At 42.2% G+C, this 26,504-nt stretch overlaps 1 protein-coding gene across 1 annotated transcript in view; it reads right to left on the bottom strand.

Annotated features, from left to right (window-relative positions):
- SNX7 (sorting nexin 7) overlaps window positions 1-2,265 on the bottom strand; it is a 29,103-nt gene extending 26,838 nt beyond the window's left edge. The window contains exon 1 of the mRNA XM_005153972.3: window positions 1,908-2,265. Within this exon, the coding sequence (XP_005154029.2) occupies window positions 1,908-2,060 (153 nt within the window). The 5' untranslated portion in view covers window positions 2,061-2,265. The remainder of the gene's footprint in view (window positions 1-1,907) is intronic.
- Between the last annotated feature and the right edge of the window lie 24,239 nt (window positions 2,266-26,504).

The following is a 26,504-nucleotide window of genomic DNA, read 5'->3' as shown; positions in this document are numbered from 1 at the left end:
CACTGACTAAACGGAGAACGATAAAGTTGATGTTAATGACAAGCACCGAGCCCTGCACTGTCCCCCTTGCTTGCAAATGCTCCACCACTACCTTTAAGACAGTGGTATGAGAAACCCCATTAGGATGCAATTTAAAACAAGGCGATCCTGGAACAGTAGGTTATGGAAAAATGAGGTTTACAAAACTTAGTATGAAGCTCCACTTAGGCTGTCAGTTTCCCGTGAATACATGGAAAATGAACAAAAATGGGGTGTAATGCCCAATGAACCTCGCAGATTTTCTTTCATCAGCTCAAAAGATCAGCCCTCAAATTGCACTTGAAAGTAAAGCCTGAATTTCTGGTCTACCTATAGCCACCACATGCAGTTGTCCAAGCTTTGGAAAGAATGCTGTGTTTTCACATTGCATGACAGAAGGTCTTGTTTGCAGGAATAAGTTACCATCACACATTAATAGCAGCTAAGATTTAATATAAGGAAGAAGTATTTGGCATGAATTTGCCATACAGCAGCAGTAACTTGCATCAGCTACACTTGGTTTTATCTTTGATTCACAAGAAGCATTGCTCACGACAAGCAAGCAGCATAACCTGCACGCACAACTGCCTGAGCTCACCCAGTAAAAGCAAAAGAATCCAAAGGAAGAAACAAACCACTAAAATCATACTTTAGCACCACTTTTGCATGCAAGTTCAGTGAATCGTTCATCTCTTTATGTCAAATCAAGACTAGAGAATATGATTTAGCCAGACCATAGTTATACTTCACCCTGCCCTCATGCATGTTACAGACCATTACTTCACCTAATAGCCCTTTCTGGCCTTAAATCCATGAATTTTACTACAGTCAAAGTTTAAATACACAGCATCTAAAAACGAAGCTCCTACTGCAATGTCTATATTTACGTATACCAAAAAAATAAACCTCATTTACAGAAATATAGCAAAATCATAGAATCATAGAATAGTTAGGGCTGCACCTTTAATTTGTATGACCTCCTGAAAATACATTTGATGTCACATTTTTAAACAGGAAACGTATCTCTCCAGTGTCACACATCCTGTCACACAGCAGTTCATAAGCCTCAGAAGGTGAATGGGGCCTTAGCTCCCTATATATATATATATATTTTCCACCTTAGCGCTCTGCATGTCCTTGTATTTTAATTGCTGCCTTGATAAGGCAAATAGATCCAATACATGCTTTCTTTAAGGGAGGCAAAGGCAAGGGGTCTCATCTTAGCCAAATGAGTATGAAAAGAGAAACAATATACATGGTAGCCTCACTTCACTGCTTTAATGAAAATGAGCAATTTGGCAAGCCTGGGCCCATGTAGCTAGCTAACCCTGTGTGCTTGTGGAACATGGACCCTAATACCTCACCTTATTCTCATCATTAAAACAGACATGACCTTCTCATTAAACCATCTCTGCAAAGGAGCTGGGCTTCCCTTCATCTTTTAAAAGAAAACTCTGGCACTACTTGTCTATATTTAAATACAACGGCAACTACGAAATGTATCGACATTTACAGACACATACTTGGCACATGCCAAACGTAAGCGATGGTTACAGCGATCACCTAGCAAATGGAAGGTAAGCGCAGTCAGGACTTGCTCATCTCATCTCACGGTGCATTTCATTGACAGAAACAGAACAACATGCACATTTAATCCATAAAATCCCCTTAAAATACCATGGGAACACATCTGCTCATTGTCCCCAGTGTCACACATCCCGTCACACACCAGGACCCTCTCACCCCCTTGCCGTGCTCAAGCACAGAGGCCCCCAGGGCTCGGCGGTCCCCGTGCCTCCTCCTCCGTGCCCCGCCCGGCGCTGCATGGCCCGGGGCAGCCGGGCAGAGGCCGCGCTCGCTCCCGCCCCGTCGGCGAGCGCGCTCCGTACCTTGCTGAACACCTCCAGGTCCTCCTCATCGTCCAACGCCAGCACCTCAGCAGCGAGCAGCGGCCCCGGCACCGCGCCGGTGGCTCCGGCCCCTCCACCGCCGGGGGGAGGCGGGAGGAGCGGCGGAGCCAGCACCCGGCCCTCAGCCGCCATCCTGCCCGGCGAGCGCGGGCGGCGGCACCGCCGCAGCCGCTACCCTGGGGGCTGCGATGGGCCGCCCGCCGCCCACCCCAGTGCGCAGGAGTGGAAGCGGCGGCGGGAGGGCAGCCCCGCGGGGTCGGGAGGAAGCGGCAAGCGGAGCGGGCCTGCCCCTGGCAGGGCACTGGGGCTATGGAGGAGGCCGCAGCCTCTCCCGTGAAGGGGTGGGAGCAGGCGGCGGCTCACAACGCCCACAGCCGGGTGCGTGCAGGCGGCGAGCTCCTTGCGGTGTCCCGGATTCCAGCCGCCGGGGCTGCCGAAGGGCCGGTGCGGCCGGCGGGAGCGGCCCTTGGTTAGCGGGGAGCGCTGCTGCGGGTCCGGGTCACTGGGGAGGCTTGGGTTGGGAAAGACCTTTGAGATCATGCAATCCACCCGTTCCCAGCACTGCCGAGGCTTCGAGGTGCGGCCTCACCAGTGCCCAGTGCAGGGGCACAGTCCCTAATACAGGCCAGGATGCTGGTGGCTTCCTGGCTGCCTGGGCACAAGCTGCTCGTGTTCAGCTCCATCAGTCAGCACCCCCAGCTCCCTTCCCATGAGCAGTTTCCAGTCACTCTTCCCCATGTCTGGAACGTTGCAGGGGGTTGTGGCCCAAGTGCAGGACCCACACTTTGCCTTCTTGAACCTCATCCCTTTGGCCACAACCCATAGATCCAGCCTAGCCAAATATCTACAGAACTTCCTACCCTCCAGCAGATCAATGCTCCCACCCAACTTGGTGTCATCTGCAGATTTACTGCAGGTGCCCCCAGTCAGAACATCAGAGCCTTGGGGAGCCAAACTGCACCAGACGGTGTCTTCAGAAGCCCTGACATTCCTCAGCAGGGGTGGGCATAACCAGACTTTCCTTCTTTCTCTGGGTTGATGGTCTCCTCCCTCCAGGTTGCAGGTCCCACATCACTCAGTGCTGCGACTGAGGCAGCAGACACAAAATTGGCCTTGTTTCTTGCCTTGAATAGCTGTTCTGCCCTTTGTAACTGGAGGCTTACTCACTCCATCATACAGTCTGGTGCACTTCCTGGTACTGAGGACAGATACTACTTTGGGGTCAGAGATTTACTTGTGAGTACAAATTGACACCACGTTATGTCTGAAAAGGAGCAGGGAAAGGGATGCCAAACCTTGAAAAGCTGCAGAAAGTACAAATATCAGAACTGGGGATTTGGAGTTGCCAGTGTTCAATAAGAAGTAATGAGCAGCGCTGCTAATTGCAAAAGCCAGGGGTGTGTACTAAGTGGGCTGCCAAGGTGAGGGAGGGGAAGGCTGGTCTGACCTGTGGTGGGGTTCCCCACCACCCTAAACAATCAGCTTCTGTGCTGAGAACGGAGCTTCTCCTCGTCAGCAAGGCCATAGAATCCCAGACTGGTTTGGGTGGGAAAGGACCTTAAGATCATCCAGTTCCAATCCCCCTGCCATGGGCAGGGATACCTCACACTAAACCAGGTCACCCAAGGCTCTGCCCAACCTGCCCTTGAACACTGCCAGGGATGGAGCAATCACAGTCTCCCTGGACAATCAATTGTTTGTATGGTGTAGAATCCCAGGACCATCAGTGCTGGAAGGGCCCTCTGGAGTTCACCCAGTCCAACCTCCCTGCCCACCCAGAGCAGGGCACACAGGAATGTGTCCAGGTGGGTTTGGGACGGCTCCAGAGAGGGAGACTCCACAACCCCCTGGGCAGCCTGTGCCAGGGCTCTGACACCCTCATGTAAAGAAGTTCTTCCTCATGTTGAGGTGACACTTGTCCTGTGTTAATTTATGGCCACTGCTCCTCGTGTTGTTGCAGGGCATCACTGGAAAAAAACAAGGCAAGTCTTTACAGGCTCTGTCTGAAACATCTGAAGTCAATGGAGCTTTTGTTGTTAACGTAGGCTTGGAGAGCCCTGGGTGGGTACTTCAGCAGGTTATTGTGGACACCACATGATCTCTGTGTACCTTGGTTCCCTCACAGTCAAATTAGAACAGACAAACCAGGAAATCAAAGGAAACTGTTTTGAAAAGCATTCATCCGGGAAGCGCTCCAGGCAGTTAAGGAGAAAACTCATGCAGTGATTCCTGCTTTTCAGTGAAGTCTTGAGTCACGACTTGAAAGAAGGAGTTAAACTGTTCACTGAGCTGTGCAAAGAAAAGCATGTAAGGAGATGCTTGTGTAATTAGAGAATGTGTAAGGCATTTTACTATATATACATTTACTAAATGCATACTAAGACATTTTCGTGTTTGCTTGTAAGAGCCCCAGAGTCTAAAATTTAGGGGGAACTGTAGGTTGGGGCTTTACACAGATCTGAGCACACATTTTGGCAGGCAACCTCTTGCTGGACTTCTATGGGCCAGCCACCAGAGGGAGATGGGATGCGTTTGTCCTGGATGCTCACTGATGACAAGAATACGGTTTAAGTTAAAATAGACAGTTTCCGTGGTTTTACAATAACAATTGGCGCTGGTGCGAGAACCCCAGGCTTCTTGCCCTTCCAACCCTGTGTAAACGGGCCCTGCCCTGCGGCTGTTTGCTGTGCCCTGCTCTGTGCCTCTGGGGAACTTGGCATTTCTCCTATGCACTGCCTTCCTTGGAGGCTGCTACTAGCCATTGCCCAGCTGCTGCTCACCTCCAGGCTCTGCAAGGCACAGCGTCGGGTTCCTTGTGGTGCAGGTTCTTCTCATCCAGATCTAAATCTACAGCTCTTCCCAATTCTTTGTCCTTTACAGTTGCTTTCCAGTGTCCTCACGGCTCCCACATCCTCTGGTTACCCTGTAGTACCAGATGCTGAAAAAGAGTAAATATCAATATTAATTTTCTATTCTCTCCTCTGTCCTTTGTACATCAATGATAAGGCAAGTGTAACTAGTTTGGTTTCTGACTTTATGTATGTGATGGATGAGTTTTCTTTCCTGGTTTTGTCTGTATTTCACTGTTTCTATGTGTTGTGCCAGAGGCCTACAGGTTTTCTGAATCAAGTACCTACAACCCATCTATTGCCTGAGTTTTTCAATGTCTGTATTTAAATTCAGGTGTTATCCTTGTGAGGCAATAACAAAACTCATCAAAGATGAGAATTCTAGACCACACACACCAGAGATGATAAATAAAGGACAGCTAGTCAAAGAAAGCATAAAACTGATGTACTATAGGCTTGGATATTAAAGCTGTCATCTGGATCATACTGAAGTTTCAAAGTTTTACCATTCTCTTGGGTTCTTTATTTCTGTTTGAGAGAAAGCTCACAAGATGCTTTAATTGGATTTTTTTCTTATTCTAGCGTTTTATTAGCTTGTTAATCAAGCTTAAGAAGGCAAATTTTTAGATTCTTTACTGGCAGTGCTTATCTCTCATGCTTTCTATTTGAAGTACCAATCTGGAAGGAAAAGGTATGCATTGTCCTTGGCTCTAGGAAAATATGCATTACGTTTAACAGTGATTTGGAGTTTAACCATCATAAAGACCCATGGTAAAACAAAACAGGAGACTGTTCTGCCATCACTTCCACCTGTCCTCCCCACCCTCTACCCAAATTGTCCCTAATCTCTATCAAAAGGGCCCAGGGAGCAAATCCAAATGGGATTTTCCAGTGGGGTTTCCAGCACCTCTCCCTCTTTAGTGTTTAGCAACAAGAGCTTTGTACAGATCCAATAATTTGTTCCTCATTTTCTGCTGTAGGACCAGATGTGACTTGAAACACTTTGATTGTGCTATTCAGAGATACTGCAGGTAGCATAAATACAGAGCTACGCTTGCTAGAGGGGATTTACAAGTGCAGATCCTAGTTATTCTTCATTTCAATGTGTTATTGTGCACATGTATGATGACAGGCTCCAGAGTGCCTGGGATTTTTACACATTTAACCACAGATGTTTGGATGCTGGTGAGGGACTCTTCATCAGGGACTGTAGTGACAGGACATGGGGTGATGGGTTCACACTGAAACAGGGGAAGTTCAGGTTAGATCTAAGGCAGAAGCTCTTCCCTGTGAGGGTGCTGAGGTGCTGGCACAGGGTGCCCAGAGAAGCTGTGGCTGCCCCATTCCTGGCAGTGCTCAAGGCCAGGTTGGACACAGGGGCTCAGAGCAAGCTGCTCTGGTGTGAGGTGTCCCTGCCCATGGCAGGGCCTGGAACTGGATGAGATTTAGGGTCTCTTCCAACCCAAACCAGCCTGGGATTCTGTGATTCTTCCCTGAATCTGTGGAATTAGATCTTGAAATAATTAAGGGTCAATATGTCAGAAGTTGTTATGCCATGAATATTACTACCCCCTTATTTAAAGAAATAGCTATTGCACTGAGACAATACTGGGCAGTAGTTTGCTAAATAAATTTGAGCATTTTGTAAAGTGTGCATTTTTCTAGATGCCTGTACAATCTCCATGAAATACTCAGCCTTTCTAGGCCCTCCTACTCAGGACCACCAATTCACGTATGCCAGGGCTGAGCTGCAGTTGCCTCCAACTTTTATTTATTCACTTAAGCCCAAAAAGCTATTTTGTATGACAGAAATGTCAATATTATTCCTACTTGCACTTCCCCTTTTCCTTTGGTTAGAGTGTTGATCCTAGCTCATAATCCCTTCCAGAGCTGCTTTTTCTTGAACAAATTAAATTTACAAACACTGAAGCAGAACCAAGCTATTCCTTCACTCTCATGTGCAGCCTGCATGCGATCCCTTTAGGCTACAATCCCACTTGGAATGCTTAATGTTGACTTGTCGAGTTTCACCAACTGCACAGTGATACGGACAGGATTAAATCTTGTTTTATTCCATCGGCTCCGTAGGCAGGCAGAAGCAGGGTATGGAAGGCTCCTGGTGTTTGACTCTGTTCCACCACTGCAGTGCAAATAATCAGCATATTAGTAAATGTGCTGATATTGGGCACCTTGACTCAAAGAGGACATTTTTTCAGGACCGAAATGCGTTGTCAAGTAGAGTTCTTGTTCAGGGTTGTGTAGTGTGTAAGCAGAAGGCATTATGTTTACACTCAGAAGACAGCTTGATGGTAAATTAAAGGCTGACCTTCATATCATACCATTTATTAGAGCAAGCTTTATAGTAAGCTCCATACTGTGGTTCAAAATAAATAAGGCTAACTTTGTGTTCCATGGCTGAACTACCAAGGCAGAGCATTAAAGCTCTCAGATCAGTTGTGAGCTGCTTAGCTTTTTGGTTGAAAGGTGACTGTTAAGCTCTTCTGTAAGTTGGGAAGGTGCTTTGACTGGAATATTGTACAATGATTTCTCTGTCAGACAGCGGATAGCCTCCAAGGTGATTTTCTTTCAGAGGACTGTCTTTGCTTTCTGACTGCCCAAAGGAAATTACAATGTAGGGTACTCATAATCGTGTTATCTCTTTTATAGCTGCAGATCATTTTTACGACACTGTAGATATACAAAGCCCTGATCGATAGCGAGAGATGTGCTATCCTTTTAAGTGATGTGACTCTGCCAAATTTCAGACATGAAAATGTTCCAGGTGAAGCGTTATTGGGTTTCATAATTTTTACAATATCTAAGAACAGTTGCCAAGCTTCATTGGATATGAAAGCATCGATTTTTTTTGTTTTTAATACTTTGCACTCTTGTCAGATCGAGTCCATCTGTTCTAATCTTGCATTGTCTCTTCTGCTGAAGGAATGGTTTCACGTTTCCAAATAATTGCTGCTGTCCTTGCTTTGTGATGAATAGCATATTTAGCAATCTGTCCTTCATGCCATGAAATACTAGAGTATCTCCTAGGCCCAAAGTATGCAACCAATATATTAATATTTAACTTACCTTTAAAGGCTTATTGAATCCATTTGATACATGAATCTGTGTTCTTTCTATTTTTAATTTCCCTGATGCCTCATTTGGGAGCTCTGAACTTTAGGGAGAAGGAAACAGATTAACACTGTACGTCAGTGAACCTGTTTATCAATGACCAGGTGTGGTTCTGGTTGTTAAATAACTGAAAAGAAGCGACAGTGACTGATAGGAGTGTTATTCATTTACCAATGTCTGTTTATAACCCATCAAAATGGAACAATTCTCTGGTTTAGCTCTTGCAGTGTAATGAACAGGCTCTGAAAGTATTATGCAAACCTGTGATCTTTAGTTTATCTTTTTTAGGCTGTTGTTAGACTTTTCAGATTTGCTTCATGAGGATTTAGCAATCTTTTGTTCACACATGCTTTCAGTGACCCAGTTAATCAAGGGCAGGTAGGTGAGCCTACATAAACCAATCCAGGTTTACAGACTGGTGTGTGAATTAACTCTCCCTACTCATGATGCTTTAATAGATTTCTTTTCTTCTTAGACAGAAACTTTTTGTACATCTTGCCTTAGTTCAGTACCAGGATGACTAATAAGAAAGTTTTTCATATAAAAGGTGTGAAACTAGTGACATAAAATTAGGATCTATATGGGACCTAATATTTTAATACTTATTGATAGAAAATTTGATGTAGATAGTCATAAGAACACACATAGATAGTTCATTCTACAGCTCTGTGGCCACAGAATCTCTCACTTCTATCTTGTGTCACTGAGCTCTTCTCTTTCATAGAACTCTGTACTGCTAATTGTAAAGGACAGTGCTTAAAACCTGCCATTTTTTGTTCTCCAGAGATCAGAAAATAAAAAAAAAAAACCCAAACATCACATTATTATGCAGATAAGAAGGAATGATCATGGAGAGTGGATTATGACTCAGAGGAAAGAATGTGAACAACATGGCTGCAGAGAGGAATTTGAATGATGTATGTGGAACTGCCAACCTGAGAATCGCAGCTGAAGGAAGCAAGCCAGCAGTCTAACTACAATCAATATCCAGGTTGAGCAAACAATGGGAGGCTGCTGGAGTTGGAAGGAAATCCACAGGGTCTGATAGTTTCTTCAGGTGTAAATTCTGAATTTGCGTCATGGATGCCTTTCTTGCCATTTACATAGACTGTAACTGGTTTCTTTTGCAGCCTGTCAGGCTCAGTTTATGAAGATCTGTTGATAAGTCCTTGCAAACAAATGATGCATGTCAGTTAGGAGTGGAGGTTGGTTTAGAAACCTGGAAACTGCTGAAACACATAAGTGACCAAAAGAACAATGTGTGTTATCACACAATATGATTAGCCAGAGAAGCAGGCTTATGAATAAATAAAAAGCAGTAATATTAGGAACTTTGTGAGTGCTGGGCTTTGCCCAGCATAGTAGACATCAATCCTAGGATGGAAACAGCTGTGTTTACAACATTTTAGGATAGTTTCGTTATCAAATATTAACATGTGGGAAAGCCCTTGTGTGAAAACTTGGCAGTTGGTCCAACAGAAAATTCTTCTTCTCCATGCAGTATTTGCTACAAAATTGCGAAAACAGCTCAAAATAGTTTCAACACCATTAAAAGGGAAGCCTCCTGTACCCAAAAAAAAAGAGCCAAGATTGATTTCTAGATGGAAGAATAGTTTTTACATTTTGCCTTGATCTTTTACCCCTTACTTAAGCAAAGTGTCTTGGCAAACTGATGGCATACATACATACATGAAACTGATAGTGGAGTAGACAGCTGTTCTACTAATATCCACTTATTTTATATATAACCCCATACCAAATATCTTTATGTTTTAAAAATATCAGTTGCTACTACTTGACAAGTTAAGTGTTGGAGGGTGTTTGTTTCCCTGTGCCTATACCCAATGAAATGCAATGAACGAACTACTGCCTGTTCTGCCACCACTGCATATCTTGCTCAGGATTAGCTAAGACATCTGGTGTATCTGGTGGGAATGCTGTTTAGTGAATGTGTGAGTGAGTTGTGGCATGAGCACATGGGAGACTAGACTTCATTTATTTTGTAGCCCAAATTTGATGTTCTCTTAGAATGATGTGTTTGCACCGTGTACAGTTTTGGAGGCTCTTTGTCTTCAAAACTGAAAAGTATTTGTCTCCAAATGCTAAGAAGAACCGTTGCCAAATTCTAGAAAAGAACAGCAGAGGAAACAACGTGAATTTCAAGACTTTATGTCAAGATGACTTTGCCTGTTCTGGTGAGACCCCACTTGCATCCACTGGGATGGATTTGTCAAGGGAATTGCAGTAGCCAGAGGAAAAAGCAACAGGCTGGAGCAGTTCTTCAGGAGTATAGTTAGGTGTTGTAATTAGCAGAAGGATTTTGATTCATCTGGGTAAAAACTGAATTTTAGGAAACAGTGATTGAAATGTTTGTATTCACATAAACTGAGCTGTACTGGCAAAATGTGGGATTTCAGAAGGATTACAAGATTTACAGTGTACAAGCATATGGAATGGGATGTGGTCATCAAAAAAGAAAATTGCATGTTAATTTATGAGGCAGGTTAAAATATGAAGCAGCAATAGTTGTAACTATGTTGTTTGAATCAAAAGTGCTTCATAATCAGGGGATGATGATTATAAAAATGCCATCAATCTGGAAGGTATTGAAGGGTTGGGTTTGGTTACTAAAGGGGATCTTTTTAAAGCATTTTGTGTTTTGACATTTTGTGCATAGTTAAAGCTTTAAGTACTCCCAGGAGCTGTGACCATACTGGTGGGCAGCCCCACATATGGAAGTATTTAATTTCTTCAGTAGAGCTTGGAGAACAAATGCTAATAATACTGCTTATTTCTGCTGGTAAGAGCTGCCAGTTTTTCACTTCATCGATAAGAGACCAATTTTAAGGTTTCATTTAAGTCATGATTAAAGAACTTTTGATGTGTGATTCAGATAACATTAAATGACAGGAGTAAAACAAATAGGTAGGTAACTGAGGATTTCAAAGCTCAAGACTGTACAGGTGTGAATGATTAAATCAATCTACTGCAGAAGCTCAGGAACTCAAATATGGAGGAGGTCTGGAACTTTGTTACTCAAAAGGTAGCAAATTATCTGGAGTTAATATCCAGAACAAAGAAGGAAACATTGTAGTGAAAAACCTAACTGGAGAAAAGGCCACATTGTTAAAAATAAATGAGGAGAATGAAACGAAATTGCAGAAAGGACTGACAGGCCAAGAAATCTATGCAAAAGAGGTGAAGAAGCACAGGACTAAGATGAACTGAACAAACGTCAAGCAGAGTTAGACCTTGTACTGGATATTAAACATGATAAAATTACCCAGCCTTAAGCAAGCAATTTCAGAAACAAATCAGAAAGAAGAATATGGGGTCACTGCTCAGAAATTAAATATGTGACCCTAAAAAGAAGAAAATCCTTAATTCTCTCTTCAGGAAATGCTGCTGCTGACCGTGGTGGGAAATGGAAGTTACCCCATAGGAATGAGTGCACAGGCTTTAAAATCAAGGTCATTGCAACTGGTACACAAGTAAAACACAAGCAATTAGTGAAGGATGGCAATCAAGTTTCATGACCAGAAGGAGACAAGCTCATGACAAAGACTGTGAAGGACACATTTGAGTCTACAGAGGTTTTCCCATAAGAATGAAGTCTCCTAGATAAATGTCAAGTTTGGTCCTGAAAGGCAAGTGCTTTATACCTCTTCTTAGCACTAAGCATCAATTAAGATGTAATTTGCAACTTAAATTGATTTTCAAATTGTATTTAAGCACTGGTGCTGCAAATGAGGTGAGAAATCACAACAGGCTTTTCCCAATAGGTTCCTTCATAAAGGAGTTTCCTTCTTGACCACCAGAACCAACCAACAGCCTGACAAAAAAGCATAGCAAATGCCACATTTTCTGTACTACATCTATAGGGACTGCAAGAAAAATAGGTTCAACCCAGATATCAAGGGCAAGTCATTTACATGTTGTATCCTCTGCTCTTCCCCACCCTTTTGGACTGTATGTTGGACTGAGGCTTGAGCAGTTCTTCCCAGAACTGAGATGAGGAGGTGGTGGGCAGTTTTACAGCATAGGCCATCTTAGTATTTAATTAATGCTTAGAGTGCTTATACTGTTACAGGTAGTGCTGGAAGAGGGCTGTGCAATGAATAATAAGTTTAGGGAATGCTGATAAAAAATCATTGGGAATGCCTGACATCTTTTATAGGAATGTAGTTCAGATACACTCCTCAAAAGGGCTCATATCATTAGAGAGGCAACTGTACCATTTCTGGTAGAATTACTCCACACCATTGGTATTTCCTGGCAGACTTGATATGTTTTCCTGTGGTCTTACCATTGCCTAAGCATTCTTCCATAGCAAGTTTCTCTCCCAGCAAAGAGCAAGCTCTCAGCTCTGATCTTTTAGGTCTGCAAGGTAATCCATGTTGTTTTGCCAAAGAGTTCTGGAGCAGAGCAGTGGAAAGCTGCTGATGCAGTGGTATAGCCTTTCTAAGAGGGCTGGATTGTCTGCAACTGGGCAAAAATGCTGCTAAATCAAACTTTCTCTCATAATTCCAGGCAAAAGGCATGGCTGGCTGCTGAATAAAATGTGCTAGAATGTAATGTGTAATGGCTGAGTAGACTGGCACTGTTAGCAGTGAGCATTCAGACCCCATAGTACATGCCTGGCAGAACTGTGGGCTTTCATATTTGGTGAGGGACTGGAGGGCTCAGCATGCACAAGCATGTTTAAAGCAGCAGTGAAAATGTTTACCTGGAATCAGTTTGTCTTCTCTGGGAAGTGTAAAAAGCTCGGATTTCTCATTTACCAGGATAAACGGTAGTAGTGTAATGAGTTTAAGGACCCCACTTGCAGCACTGTGTGCGGTGCTGGTGTCTGCAACATAAGGACATGGAGCTGTTGGAGCAAGCCCAGAGGAGGCCACGAGGATGATCAGGGGCTGGAGCAGCAACCCTAAGCCTGTTCAGCCTGGAAAAGAGAAGCTGTGTGGAGACCTTGGAGCAGCTTCCAGTGTCTGAAGGGAGGTCCAAGGACGCTGGAGAGGGACTCTTCATCAGGGACTGTAGCAACAGGACAAGGGGTGATGGGTTCAAACTGAAACAGGGGAAGTTCAGGTTAGATCTAAGGCTGAAGGTGTTAACTTTATTCTTTACTTTTTCACTTCTAGTATGTATTTTTTCACGTCTTTTAGAAAAGCTTGGCTATCAGTTTAAAGAATGTTCATGATAATAGTCAGGCAAGGGCTGGGTGAGTTCTTCTTTTATTCTTACATGCAGTATCTTGGGTATTCGAAGGGCTCTTTAGTGATCCCTTCCTCCAAGAAGCTCAAATAATTCTTGGTATTTTATTAATCTGTCAGAGCAGAGGTTGCTTCTGAATTTATCTTGGTATTTCTGTCTGAAACAGCTGTGCAGCCTATGCTTCAAATTGCCAGCATTAAATCAACATAGTTTTCCTCCTCATTCTTCATCAATTTGTCATCTAGATAAGCCCACTACCTGCACTAGCAATCTTCCATTATCCGCTGTTCTTGCTGGTTTCTTCCATATACTTCCATCAACACCCACAAAGGCTTTTTACTCTCATATATCCTGTCTTTTTCTCTTTAGGTTTTTTAACTCCACTGCTTAAGACGATGCCTGCAGGTAGCTAATGACTCTAAAAATTGAGCATGTCATAATGACTTATTTTGCCGGTGATGTAGCTGGGTAGTTTGGACTTTAATCTCTTGAGATCACACAAAGGAAATAAGAGAATTGTAAGTCAGACATAAAGAAAAAAACCTCTGAAACCACACAAGAGCAAAAGGCATCTTGATTACTTCTGTTATTTATGGCAACTTTAGCATCATATTTCTTTTCTAATTACTGAAACTGCGTACAGTGAGACACATAAATGAATGTACCGTCTCCTGCATTATGCACTGTGCAGACAGTGTCCTTCATGATCAGATTTTTACCCCATGAAATTTACTCATCAGTCAGATTCTTCTGCTTTTTTCATAGATTTGCTTGTCCTTAAATGTGCTTCTGTGACATGTGTATGTGTAACCTCCATAACTGAGATGTTCTCATTTGCATTGTAAAAGAGCAAAGCATTTCTAATGCCAGTATTATAATGAATACTGTATTTAAAAGATCATGCCTCATTTTTCTATGTGCTGTATTGGCAGCAGAGTGCTATAGTCTGTCCTGATATTTCACTGTATAAATTAGACAGCTAAGGAAGGAAGAAGAAAAACAGCAGATAAAGTGACCTGTTCCAGAACACAAAGCACAACTTTGACAGCAGGAGAAGCAAATTCCCAGACCAACCTCCTAAATTTGGAGTAATCAGAAATGGAATCCTCATTTTTTAGGGAAAAAAAAAAGGCGAGGGGTTTGGTATTGGCTTGAATTTTATTTTTATCCTTTTTGTGCTTTTCTACAGCAATAGTTACAACATTGGCTGCTTTTCAGAAACTGCTGTTCCCAGTTGTCATTTCAGTTGTGTTTGTCTAAAATGGAAACAAAATTAAACCCCCAATTTTTACATAGGAAGAAAGACATTTCAGAGACTTGTTGCTTTTCCTCCATTAGAGCACAAGCACAAGTTGAAAAGGGGCATATGTTTTTCAGTGTGTAACCTCCATGTGTGGGCATGTTGGATACTAAAAAAAGACCCGCTAGACTTCTTTGCAAGGAGTAGATTTATTTGCAAAGGGAAAGATTAGCAAAATCACCAAAACAGCTGAAGACCAAATAAATCAGAACTAAAACAAATGGGAGGCTCCTCTAGAAATACCTGTAATTGTGCAAGGTGTTTGCAAATAAATGCTTTAGAAGAGATGTTTCTTCCTTCAAATCAGACAGAAGCTGCTGATTTCCTCTGCTTCACTATTGCTTCTTGTGGGTGCCCCAGGCTTTTTCCTCTAGTGCAGCTGTGCTCCACTGAAATAAATGGCACTTCCTGGGGACTACATGTTTAGTTACTGGTACAGAAGTCATCGTAATGTGCACCGAGATATTTCAATAATGCTTTCAAATGGCTCTTAAAACACAACACTGCATAATAAAATCACAACTGCATGGTTGCAGATAGATCTACCAGTGACACAGCTACCTACATATTGTTCCCTTCAAAGAGCAACTACTAGAGAAACTGTAGGGGAGCAAGGAAAGGTATAAAATCCCCCAGACACTCACTGCTGTCTGTCTTTTCTTCCCAGGTCCTTCCCACTTTTCTGGTTTGGTTTACAATCTCCAAAGTACTGAGTTTTCATCACTCAACTCATTTATTTGCTTGCATCCCAGGGAACAGTAATAATAAGTGTGATACCTGGAAAAGTTGATTCAAGGTAAGCAGATGTTTTCAAGAAGATGCCAGTTATTTCCCAGAGAATCATGGAATGGTTTGGATTGGAAAGGACCTTAACGTTATCCATTTCCAACCCTCTGCAATGGGCAGGGGCACCTTTCACTAGAGCAAGTTGCTGTTCTGCAGTGTCAAAATCTAGAGGATAAAGAAAAAAGTAAACAGCATTGAAGAATGGTAGCAAGTAATCCCCTTCTCTTCCAGAGTATCCACCAGTAAATACCAAAAATGAAATACATGTAAGTTGGTTCTAAGTGCTCCAGTGTGAGGTGTCCCTGCCTGTGGCAGGGGGTTGGACCTGGATGAGCTTTAAGGTCCTTTCCAACCCAAACCAGTCTGGGATTGTGTGATTCTGTGAAATGGTGGAGTTATCTGGCAAGAGTTTTGGAGGTCTCAAGGCTCTTGACCTCAGAAGTGTTTCAGGATTCCTCATCTAACCCAAAATACTCATGTGTCCAAGGAAGGACTCTGTGTATCAAGGCATCAAGATTTCTAGTAAAGAGCGATGCACACGTCTTGAGGCAAGTAAATAAGGACTTAAAGTACTTCTGGATGCTTGGAAACTGAGCCCTGCAGTAGCTAACAGCATCTAGCTCTGTGCTTTGCTTTTGTTTTCAGATATTTATGGGTTTGGTTTTGGTTGTTAGCTTATTCTGCCCTTAAATACCATTTGCAGCTTGTCACTTTTATCATTTGAGGACCTGTGTGTCATCCTGGACCTATGAAGTTGTACCTCTAATATCAACAGTATTTCAAGTGGACCCTGTATAAAAAGTTAGAATTTAAGATCTAAAGGGAAGTTCAGGTTAGATCTAAGGCAGAAGCTCTTCCCTGTGAGGGTGCTGAGGTGCTGAGAGAAGCTGTGGCTGCCCCATTCCTGGCAGTGTTCAAGTCCAGGTTGGACACAGGGGCTTACAGCAACCTGCTCTAGTGGAACCCGTATGGCAGGGGGTTGGAATTGGATAAGCTTTAGGGTTCCTTCCAACCCAAACCAGGCTGAGATTCTAGGATTCTATGATCTTTCCAGTGACAGCCATGACTGCCTTGTTTAGTGTCAGGCTTCTGGAAGATCCTTTCCTAGCCAGTGCTATGTAGCCATCTGTCCCTTGAAGAGAAAGGGAAGCACAGATCTTACGTTTGAGTTACACAGTCTCCAGCTGGAAACATTGCCTATTATACTCTTTATTGCATTTTTTACAGAATATGTGGCACCTGCTTGAGTATACCAACACCACATATTTGTATTGTTTTGTTTGTATAGTTCCTGACATTTGCCCAGTAATGGATAATCAAATCTGTCTGAAATCACTTATTTTTGCAATACAGTTTCAGTCTCATTTTGTATTTTGCACTATTTCTTTTTCCATAAGAACTGTTGAAACTCATAGTAAGCACTTTGACGCTCTTGTTTGTCAGGCAGTTTAGTTGGGAACAAGTATGGTTATCTTGAAGATATTTCCAGCACGATATTTGTGAAAACAAAGCCTTTGTCTCTGCACTAGTTGAGAAAATCAGTGACTGAAATCTGAGCTGTATGCTGCTTTGATAGAAAGTATATTCTGGGTTTGTTTTCTGCTTGGGGAGGAATCGGCTTTCAGCTCAAGCGGTCATGTATTCTCCATCTGTATTTTGTTTCTGTGAGGTTGTTCTACAAGCCTACAGAGTAGTGTTACAACAGGATAAAAACCTCCTGGACACATCCTAAATACCTTTATGTGCATAAATATGTAGATATGACAGAATAGTCATAATTTAAAGGATTTTGATTTCCTTATATTTTGGAGAGAATTTTGGAGCGTCAGGAAGAAAAAGTCTATGTTTAAATTCATGTGATTCTTTACATTACTGTAAGGAAATTCTCCTCATAAATATGTCTAAGAAAAATAGTCTCCTTTGATTCTTCAGTAGCTTAAAGGCATCATTTAATGTCATCTCTTTATATATATATGTGTGTGTGTGGTTTGAATACAAAGACTGAAGATTAACGTGGTTGGGACACTTAAAAGCTGATGGAAAAGGGACAGTGGACAGTTATTAAGATTCAGCATAATTGAGACTAGAGGTGCAAACAGCTGCTCTTAATATTGGCAGCTAATTATTGTGCCTAATTGTCTTGTGATGATTTGTGTCCTATTGAAAAGATGTGATTTTGTAGATGAAGCTTCCTATGGAGCTATCAAATTCCTATCGTTCCCATTCCTGAAATAATCAAATGACACCTTCTTATATTTAGCTAGAGAGACCAAAGTGCTTTTCACATGCAGTGCTGCGCTTAGCACAAAAACAAATGCTAATGTGACTATCAGTACAGGACCAAACTTTATCTGAGATCTGGGGTGTTGCCATGGCAATTCCAATTGTTGGGGGGAAAAAAAATCCCTTTTGTGCTTCATTCTGACATTATATTGCGAAATGATGATTAGGAAGAAACATGCAACCCAAAAGGGGGAAAATATCATCTCTTTTTGAAGGTCTAAAACACACTTTCTACCCCATTTACTTCTTGTGGGAACACTGAGTGTGTGCCCAGATTGTTGCCAGCTGTATTTTTTGCAGATGCATTTTTAGTTCTCAAATTGCCATAATAGCACAGAATGTTATTTCTCCTAACTGTAATAATCAGCGTAATAAGGATCTTGGAGACATAGATCCCATCTCCTATGCAAAATAGCAATTTCTAGTATCCTATACTGTGACCTGGACCTCCTACATTTAACAATACTGCCTATGTTAGTTGAAGCATAGCTAAAGTACAAAGCTTGCCTATGTTATTTATATAGATCAACTATATGATCTATGTATAATATAACCAGAATAGCTCATAATAGCCAATAGATCTGTCATTTCTGTTTCTAGTTAAAAAGTTGTTTTCTACCAATACATCTCACTGGGAGAAAATTGATGTGGCTATAACCTATTCCTTGCTAAATCAATATACAGCAAGCTTTAAGTAAAAAACCCCAAACAGTACTTTAAAAAAAAGAGGAAAAAGAATGAAGGGGTAAAGTTAACGAAAGGCTACAATTCCCACTGAAGTTTATTGTGCATTCTTTCCTGTAGGAAATGCATCAAATGGGAAACATTTCCAGAAGAGAACTAATGTTTGCAGTGCTGCATTGCTGCTTTATAAATAAATCATTGTCCTTTCTCTATTGATCACAGGAACAATCCAGTGGAAGAATGCTGACTTAGTGCAGCCCTGCTCAGGAGTGCTGGATTGAGGGAAAAAGCTGGGTAAGTGGGACCCAGAAGCAGGGAGTAGGAAAAACCCCATGCTGGTTAGAGATCAGGGTTGGCGCATCAAATCCAGCCCTTCATTTCTTTCTTACCTCCAAAGAAGCTTATTTTGATGTCATTTTTCAGGGGGAATATAAGACAATACCAGTTGTAATTACCAGATGCTGAAGACCTGTGCATAATGTGTTGTGAAATTTTTGTAGCACGTGCTCAAAAAGACCTATTCTGAATGAAATCGTCTTTTAATAATCCTAATTGTGGCATTTATTTGTCAAGAAATAAGGCTTGAGCCTCCCAGGAATAAGTTTGAATGAGTCGATCCTTGGAAATAGTGCTGCAGTCCTGTGATTTGGGCTGGAATCTGGATTGTATTTGGTTATCTCAAAGGTCATGGCTTGCCAGTCTGACAGTTTGGATTGTCGGCTTTGTCAGGATTGCTGGTATTGGTCCACAGGGCTTTTCTGGGAAGAGAAGGAACCTGTCCAGCGACGAGTGGAGAAGTACTGTCTGGGTTTGCATGTTTGGCCATTATGATCAGTGTTGGATCTCAGAGGCATATACCTTCTAAAACATGGCTTTCACTGGAGCCTGTGGTAGGTGTCTCTATCAAGACTGTACAGTCACAATGCTGTCACTCAGAACTTCCACCTAGTTCCAGAATACAAACTTCTTCTTTTTCATATAATATGAGTTCCTGGTAGAGGGCTCAGCTGATGGCAGGTTATTCAGGGCCACGGTGATGCAGAGGTTTTAGGGCATGTTGTCATCGCATCAGGATTTTTCTGTTTCCATTAATTATGAATGCTTCCAGGATACAGGCCTGTAAGATGTAATTATTTATTCCGCTGGGAGTTTTGTCTCTAATGTCGCATTCAGAGGCATCACAAGCTCCCTATACTCTCACTCAGTGCTGTTAGCTGTCTGATAGGAAGCAAAGTATTAGCCAGCTTTCTGGAATACGAGAGAGCAGAACAGCTCCATGTGAGGGACTGCAGACCTGAATGCATGAGCTGATCTAAATCACTTCAGTCATGCAGGGTTGCTGTTACCTGTTTGCTGACAGCAAGGTGAGGCTATGGAGCCATCAGCACTGTGCACAGTCGACAGCAAAACATCCCCCAACTTAAACTATAAATCTGGACCAAAAGCACTACAGGGAACAAATCTGGAGGCAAAGAAAGAGATTAAATGTAGAACTGTTGCTAACATAGCAGAAAGCAACCCTGGCACAGCCTATTGAACTGGCAGCGGATGGGTTTTCCCTTTCTTCTCCCAGTGTCCATGTATCATTCCGTTCATGCCTGCTGCTCGTGTGCTGAAATGCTCGTCATTAACATGGACATCATGAACCGTGAAGTGTTTTGTTATGTGGGATAATGCAATCTGTTAAACAGGCAACCAACAAACCCGGTGGTTATTCTCCCTTGGACCATCTCCCAGCTAAGGCAGAGTCTGGCCGCTGACCACTAGATGACACTGTTGTATAAGGCCATGTTCGGCATCATGGCTTAGACAATAACTAATTTACTTAGAGAACATGTATGTGTATAATTAGGAGTCATCAATGTCTTTCTTTTAAAAGAAAATAAGTTTACCATATCTAATTAGATATTTCTTATAAGATGGATTTCACTCTAATTGGGTAAAGCTATGCTACTGTTTTGAAATATAGCAAAGGATATATTTGTATTCACTTTCACTGTTGCCATATTTTTTTCCCAGTCCTTGCAATAAATGGATCTGATCGCACCTTTTAAATCGATGTTCGCTCAAACTCTCAACTCAAACTCTCAAATATGACAATAGAAATGATCTGTCGTCAGTTCTACTGCCCTCATTTTCAGCACCTGAGTTTTGTTAGTGATAGCTCTCTTAATCTCAGTCTCTTTCCCCATCCTCCCAGCCTGTGGTTTGGAATCTGCATGTTCTTCCCATCCAAACTGAAATGATCTATTTAAAGAGCCAACAACTGCCACCATGCACCACTCTAGCTTGACCATAATAGTGCAGGCTTTCCAGCAGCAGCGAGCTCAGCAATCCCCTGCTGATGAACAAGAGCTCCAAGGTATCTGGTGTGTGTGTCTTTAAAAGCTCAGGTTTCCTACAGTAAATGTTGCCAATGGAGGATCCAGCTTCTTCACGTCAGACTAAATCCAGTTTACATAAAAATTGAGTTGGATGCTTTTTGATAGGGAAAATTAATGTCTTCAAGCTTCTGTGTGACTTCAGAAGGCACTGGCTGGCCAGTGCCACACCCAGCATACACAAGGCTTACATCCCTTCCCAAAGGAATTCATAGAATCCTGAAATCCCAGGTTGGAGGGGACCTCAGGCATCATCTGGTCCAACCTTTCCAGGCAAAGCATGACCCAGACTAGAAGTGCAGCATCCTGTCCAGCCAAATCTTAAGTGTCCAGCGTGGGTGAATCCTCCACTTTCCTGGGGAGATCATTCCAGTGGCTGATTGTTCTCACTGGGAAACGTTTTCCCCCAGTGTTCAACCAGAATCTCCCCAGGAATAATTTGTGCTGATCACCCCTCATCTTTTCCATGGGACTCACTGTAAAAAGGGAGTCTCCTTCTTCTTTGTAGCCCCCCTTTAAATACTGGAACACTGTGATAAGGTCTCCCCTGAGCCTTCTTTTCTCTGGTGATGCCAGACTGGGACACCCACCACTTTAACATTGTGAGTATTCCCATCACTATTCCGTCAGCTATCTGACACAGAAGCCACTCACAACTCTGTTTCCCAGTGATGACCAGAACTTGTCTATCAATTCTTGATGACATCTTTTAAATGGATTTAAATTTTCTTCTGAAAAAGTAATTTTAGAATAATCAAACTGTGGTTTATGACTACATTATACCTCAGAAATAGCTTGTCTGACTATCCCAGTGGTACAGGGCTTTCTCTGCTATCCCTATATCTCATATACAAAATGATGGGCTATTATACAAAAGTCATATCTCTGTCTTATTTATTGAAGTGCTGGTTCACTAAATAAAGGTTCTCAACAATGATTTGAACTGGTTGAAAACCCGCTTGAAAATTCTGTGTTTCAGAAAAAGGTTTTCCACAAGCTTTATTTCTGAAGCTAAAGTACTTCAATTCCCAATGACCAAACGCATTAAAATACAAATTAGCCTAAAGAAACAGATGAATTACAATGGTGTATTTGCATATCATATTTTGGTGTGAATATAACAGTGTCTTCATGTAGACTAACAGATCCTGCAATCTTCACAGCCCCATAGTTGAGTAAATGACTGTGGGGCAAATGAGGAAGCAAAGAGGACAAGGATGAATATTATTTATACTGAATAGGAGAGAATAGTGCAGGATTTTGTGGTCTGAATTGAAAGCTATGTTAAACCGGTTTCCTCCACCAAGGGAGGAATCAATCCTCCCTTAGCTAATCAGTTAACATAGGAGGTATATGCACACCTCCATATGCTACTAATAGAAGGGGATTTAAGGAAATGGCATGTTTTGATTGTCTTTTCAGAACTGTAGATAATCAGCGATTATTGCAACAATGGTGAATGTGATCTAAGGAAGAAAGGTGGAAAGTGATCAGGCTGGATGGATTCAGAATGCCTTATCTCAAGGGAATTAAATGATCCACCTGAGGAAAGACCTTTGCATCCCCGAAAGGCAGCACCAGAGATTTCTCATAAAGTTTGACCTGTTGTTCTGTAAGTAATATAGCAGAGCCTCCACTACAGAGTATCTTGTCAGTTCCTTTTAATAAATGAAGCTGAACTGATGCGGTAGCCTGTGTACTTTCTCTGATCTGTACCAATTCTCTGCTCTCTGCCTTCATGTGTATTTCCCTGAATTCCTGATGCACTTGGCCACTGAGTTTGCTGTGACTTCAAAGCCAAACCTTTCCCTTTGCCTTGTATAAAACATGCCCAGAAGCTGGGTACTGAAGAAAATAAGTAGGGAGAAGAATATTGATTTTAGATGTTAGGATAATCTAAGAAAAATGGTTCAAAAACAGAAAAAGGGGGAGGAGTGAAGCCCCTTTCCTCTCTATTTTGGATTTTTGAGCTTGCTTATTTGTTGCCAATATTTTCCAGCAAATTCTTTTGTAGAAAAGCAACTGGCTCTATATAGATGCAAACACTAACTGGGAACGATGCAGTTGTAACTTCTAGAAGGTGCTGTGGTTATTGGAGGGTATAATGTTAAGAAGACTCTGTTCTACATCCCTTCAGCTTCCCAGGGGAAATGATGAAGAACAAATAGGTTGCTCTTCAAGAATGATGGACATCAGGCTCACCAGTGGCTTTTTGGCATCATAGTGCACAAACTTGATTAGCTGTAATGTGATTGTCTTTGTTAGCTTTTGTGATGCAATTCAGCGTGTGTTGACGAAGTGACAGTAGGGAGATGGTTGAAAGAGCCAAGTAGTCCCAGATTTATGCCCTTTTGAAAAGTGACTAAGACATTTTGAATCCTATAGGTCAATAGACCTTTATACTTCTAAATCACCTCGAATATCTTTGAAAATGTGACCTTTAATCCAGTTCCATCTTTCCAAACAGCTTCAGGGGTCATCCTAGAATTTCCAGAGAACTTTGGAGGCAAATCAAATGAGGAGCTGCTGAGATCAGCTTCAAAGGCAGAAAGAATAAATCACAAGATGTGAAGAAAAGAAAGGTGTGGGACTAAAGCTTTTCCAAACAGTGGGATTTTTACTGTATTATCATATCCCATGAGTTCTTCGTTCACATGAGACCTTGAAGCATATCAGCAATCTAACTAAGTGTGACTATTGCTGCTCTTTAGGAAAATGTTTCAATAACTCATTGACGGGCAACTGTTTAAATTTATTGTCTCAAACATCTTCCTCCTTTCTCTTGATTGTGTAAATCTTTTCATAAATGAAAGTATCTTTAATATTCAACTTTCTAGCATTTGAAAACAGCCTGAAATAGATAATTTCATGAGAGTTGGATAAACTTCATTTCAACTGAATCCAAGGAAATGAGGGGAAAAAAAAGTCTTGCAGATGAATGCTTTTTAAGGGATTGGGAGGAAGAGACACCATTATGTAAAGGAATGTTTAGTATCACAGCATATAAATAGCTGGAGCTGACGGCAGAACAATAACTTCAAAAGATCACAAATTAGTCTCAAATCTTAATTAAAAAAGGGAGCTGGGTTTATTCCATTCAGAAGAGAAGAAAGGATCTGGCTGAATTCTCTCCTCCTTTCAGCACTTCTCAGACATGCTTAACTTTTGATTTCTGTGGTTTTAATCCTGATTTGCACTAATAAAAACTAGGTACAAATGAGCACTGATGAGTCTGTAGTGAAGTTAAAGGAAGAGTCAAAAATGTCTATGAATATTCATTTCAATTCAGAAATTAGCTCCAAATTGATCATGTCTATGGCACTTTGTGAGTTTGCTCTCTCTGAGCATACAAGGACTTGAAATTCTCTTTCATGAATATTTGCCAAAGCAAATTTTCAATTAGAGTTTTTGGATACTTGCAGAAAATACATTTTCAGTGATCTATTTAATTGTGAGATTTGGATTTCCCATCATGGGGCCTGGTATTTGGGATCTATTCCATGAGACTGCATACCTGATGGACCTTAGGGCAGTTTTTCTTTGGAGAACCTTTACCTTGTGAACTGCAGAATTCACCAGAAGCAGAACCAAATTAGAAGACACAAAAAAATAAGAAACTGTGCAGATTTCCATGTTCTACTTGGGGAATATTGGGTTTCAGTGTATTGGACATTGTACTTCAGCAGAAAGTGAATCTTAGAGGCCAATTTCTCCTCATTTGTCCTGACAGGAGATTGTTGCTGGCAAGTTCGGTGACTATGTCCAAGCAGAATTAACAAAGTGGTTGGATTTTTTCTTTAACCATTTAAGACACAAGAATTGTAATAGAAATCAATGGCTAATAGTTAGAAAAAGCCCTGTATACGCAATGGAACTGCAAAACTCATTGGAACTCAGAAATGTGATGTTTGTTTTCACACAGGAAGCTAACTTCACTTAAGACACACTAACTCTACTAAGATGTTGGTATAAAACAGTTCCTGTGGTATATGAAATTTCAGCATAATCTTGAGCATGTTGCTACTTGCAGGAAGACCTGAAGCTGGAATGAATATTCTTACTAAGGATGGTGATAGAAATAGTCCAGTAAATTTTCCATAGCAGGGGAAGAAACCAACCACAGTGGGAAAGGTGGGAGGGTGAGATGTGTCCTGCTTGGCACATGTACAGGTGAACAGCCTAGGTGAGGTTTTACCTGCAATTGCCAGACCACTGTGCTGCTGATCTCAGGAGCAGGGAGCAGGCAGGAGAGGTCCTTATCCATAACTGCAGCCTAGAAATGTGCTCTCCAAATTTAGTTTAATTTCTGTTTTGAGTGCATCCAATGCTGCTCCCAAGGAACAAGGGATGGGACAAGAGGAAACAGCCTCAAGCTGCACCAGGGCAGGTTTGGATGGAGCTGAGGAACAATTCCTTCCCCAGAGGGTGCTCAGGCATTGGAACAGGCAGCCCAGGACAGGGCTGCAGTCACCGTCCCTGCAAGTGTTCACACACCGTGGAGACGAGGCCTCAGTGCCATGGGTTAGTGGTGGCCTTGGCAGTGCTGGGGTAAGGGTTGGACTGGATGAGCTTAAAGGGATTTTCCAATGTCACTGATTCCATGATTCTAAGAGTCTAACCACTTATTTTGCTGGACCAAATGTGTCTGGATTTCTCCTTTTACTTTCCCCAGGTCCTATGGCTGATTCAGATCACTTGGTTACTTGGGGAGCAAAGAACTGAAGTACATGCTAGTGCACAGGTATTCCCTTGGAGCAGAGGAGTGGTTTCTCACCTAATTATTAGAGCCAGCTCGAGGGCAGGTAACGGGCAGTGCTGGGTCATTCTCCTTCTGCAGACACAGCCAGTGCCTCTAACAAGCAGCAGGTGAGGAGGAGATTGTTTATGATGTTTAAGGTGTTCTAAGAGGGTCAAAGAGAAATCAGATCAGTTTTCTGAAACCAAGACAACTAAATTATTCAGCATGAACAGTCTTTGCTTGCAAAGGTCCTGAGTGCCTCAAATCCCATCTTCAAATATTCTGCAAGCTAAAATGCTATTTATTGGAAGAAATCTGTGAGTACTTTAAAGCCAGGGATTATTTAGGGAGTTTTGGAAGTGTTTTATAGACTATTTACAAACAAGAAAAGAAGGATGAATAACTTATTTCATTACATATTACTTCTTCATCTCTGCTTTTGGTGGTGAGGGAATCCAGCCCAATGCCTAGAAGGCATATATGCCAAGGATTGGATTTCCTGGGTAGAAGCTATCCGATGTGATAACACAGTTGTACTGCATATTCAGTTTTGATATGTAACCTTTTAAATAAATTGGAATACTCTTTGTGCCTATACCAGCACACATGAAGAGATCATAAACAATAATGCTGTAAAGGTCACTTCCTCTCAAAGTGCTTGGAGCTTATGGCAAGAGTGGTATAGGCCTATTAAAGGACCTTTATGCTTCTGGGGTTTGGTGGGTGTTATTTTTTTTTGTACTTTTGAAGCTCTGTTTAATCATAGTATCATAGAATCAACCAGGTTGGAAAAGACCTTTAAGATCATGGAGTCCAACCATTACCCAGCACTGCCAAGAGAACCACTAACCCATGGCACTGAGGGTCTCGTGTAAAAGCTCTATAGTCTTTTATACTGTGCGTCTGTCTGTGCAGCCCTGTGCTGCCTTGTCCTGCTGCAGGGCTGGCAGTGAGTACCCTTACTGCCTGTTTTGGAGTGGTCTGGGAGGTTGCTTTAGGAGGCAGCATGATGCAGCATGACTGAGGCTGGCAGCATCCTTGCTGCTGGCAATGAGGGGGAGCACAGCACAATTCAAACCACTGCAGTTTTGACCTGGATGAAGGGGTATTGTGCACCCTCAGCTCGTTTGCTGATGATATGAAGCTGGGGATACACCCGAAGCTGTGCTGCCATTCAGCAGGACCTTGACAGGCTGGAGAGAAACCTAACGA

The sequence above is a fragment of the Melopsittacus undulatus genome, chromosome 6 (genome assembly GCF_012275295.1).
Source record: "Melopsittacus undulatus isolate bMelUnd1 chromosome 6, bMelUnd1.mat.Z, whole genome shotgun sequence".
Lineage (NCBI taxonomy): Eukaryota > Metazoa > Chordata > Aves > Psittaciformes > Psittaculidae > Melopsittacus > Melopsittacus undulatus.
Note: the sequence above shows the minus strand (reverse complement) of the source record. Positions and strands in the feature narration are given on the sequence as shown.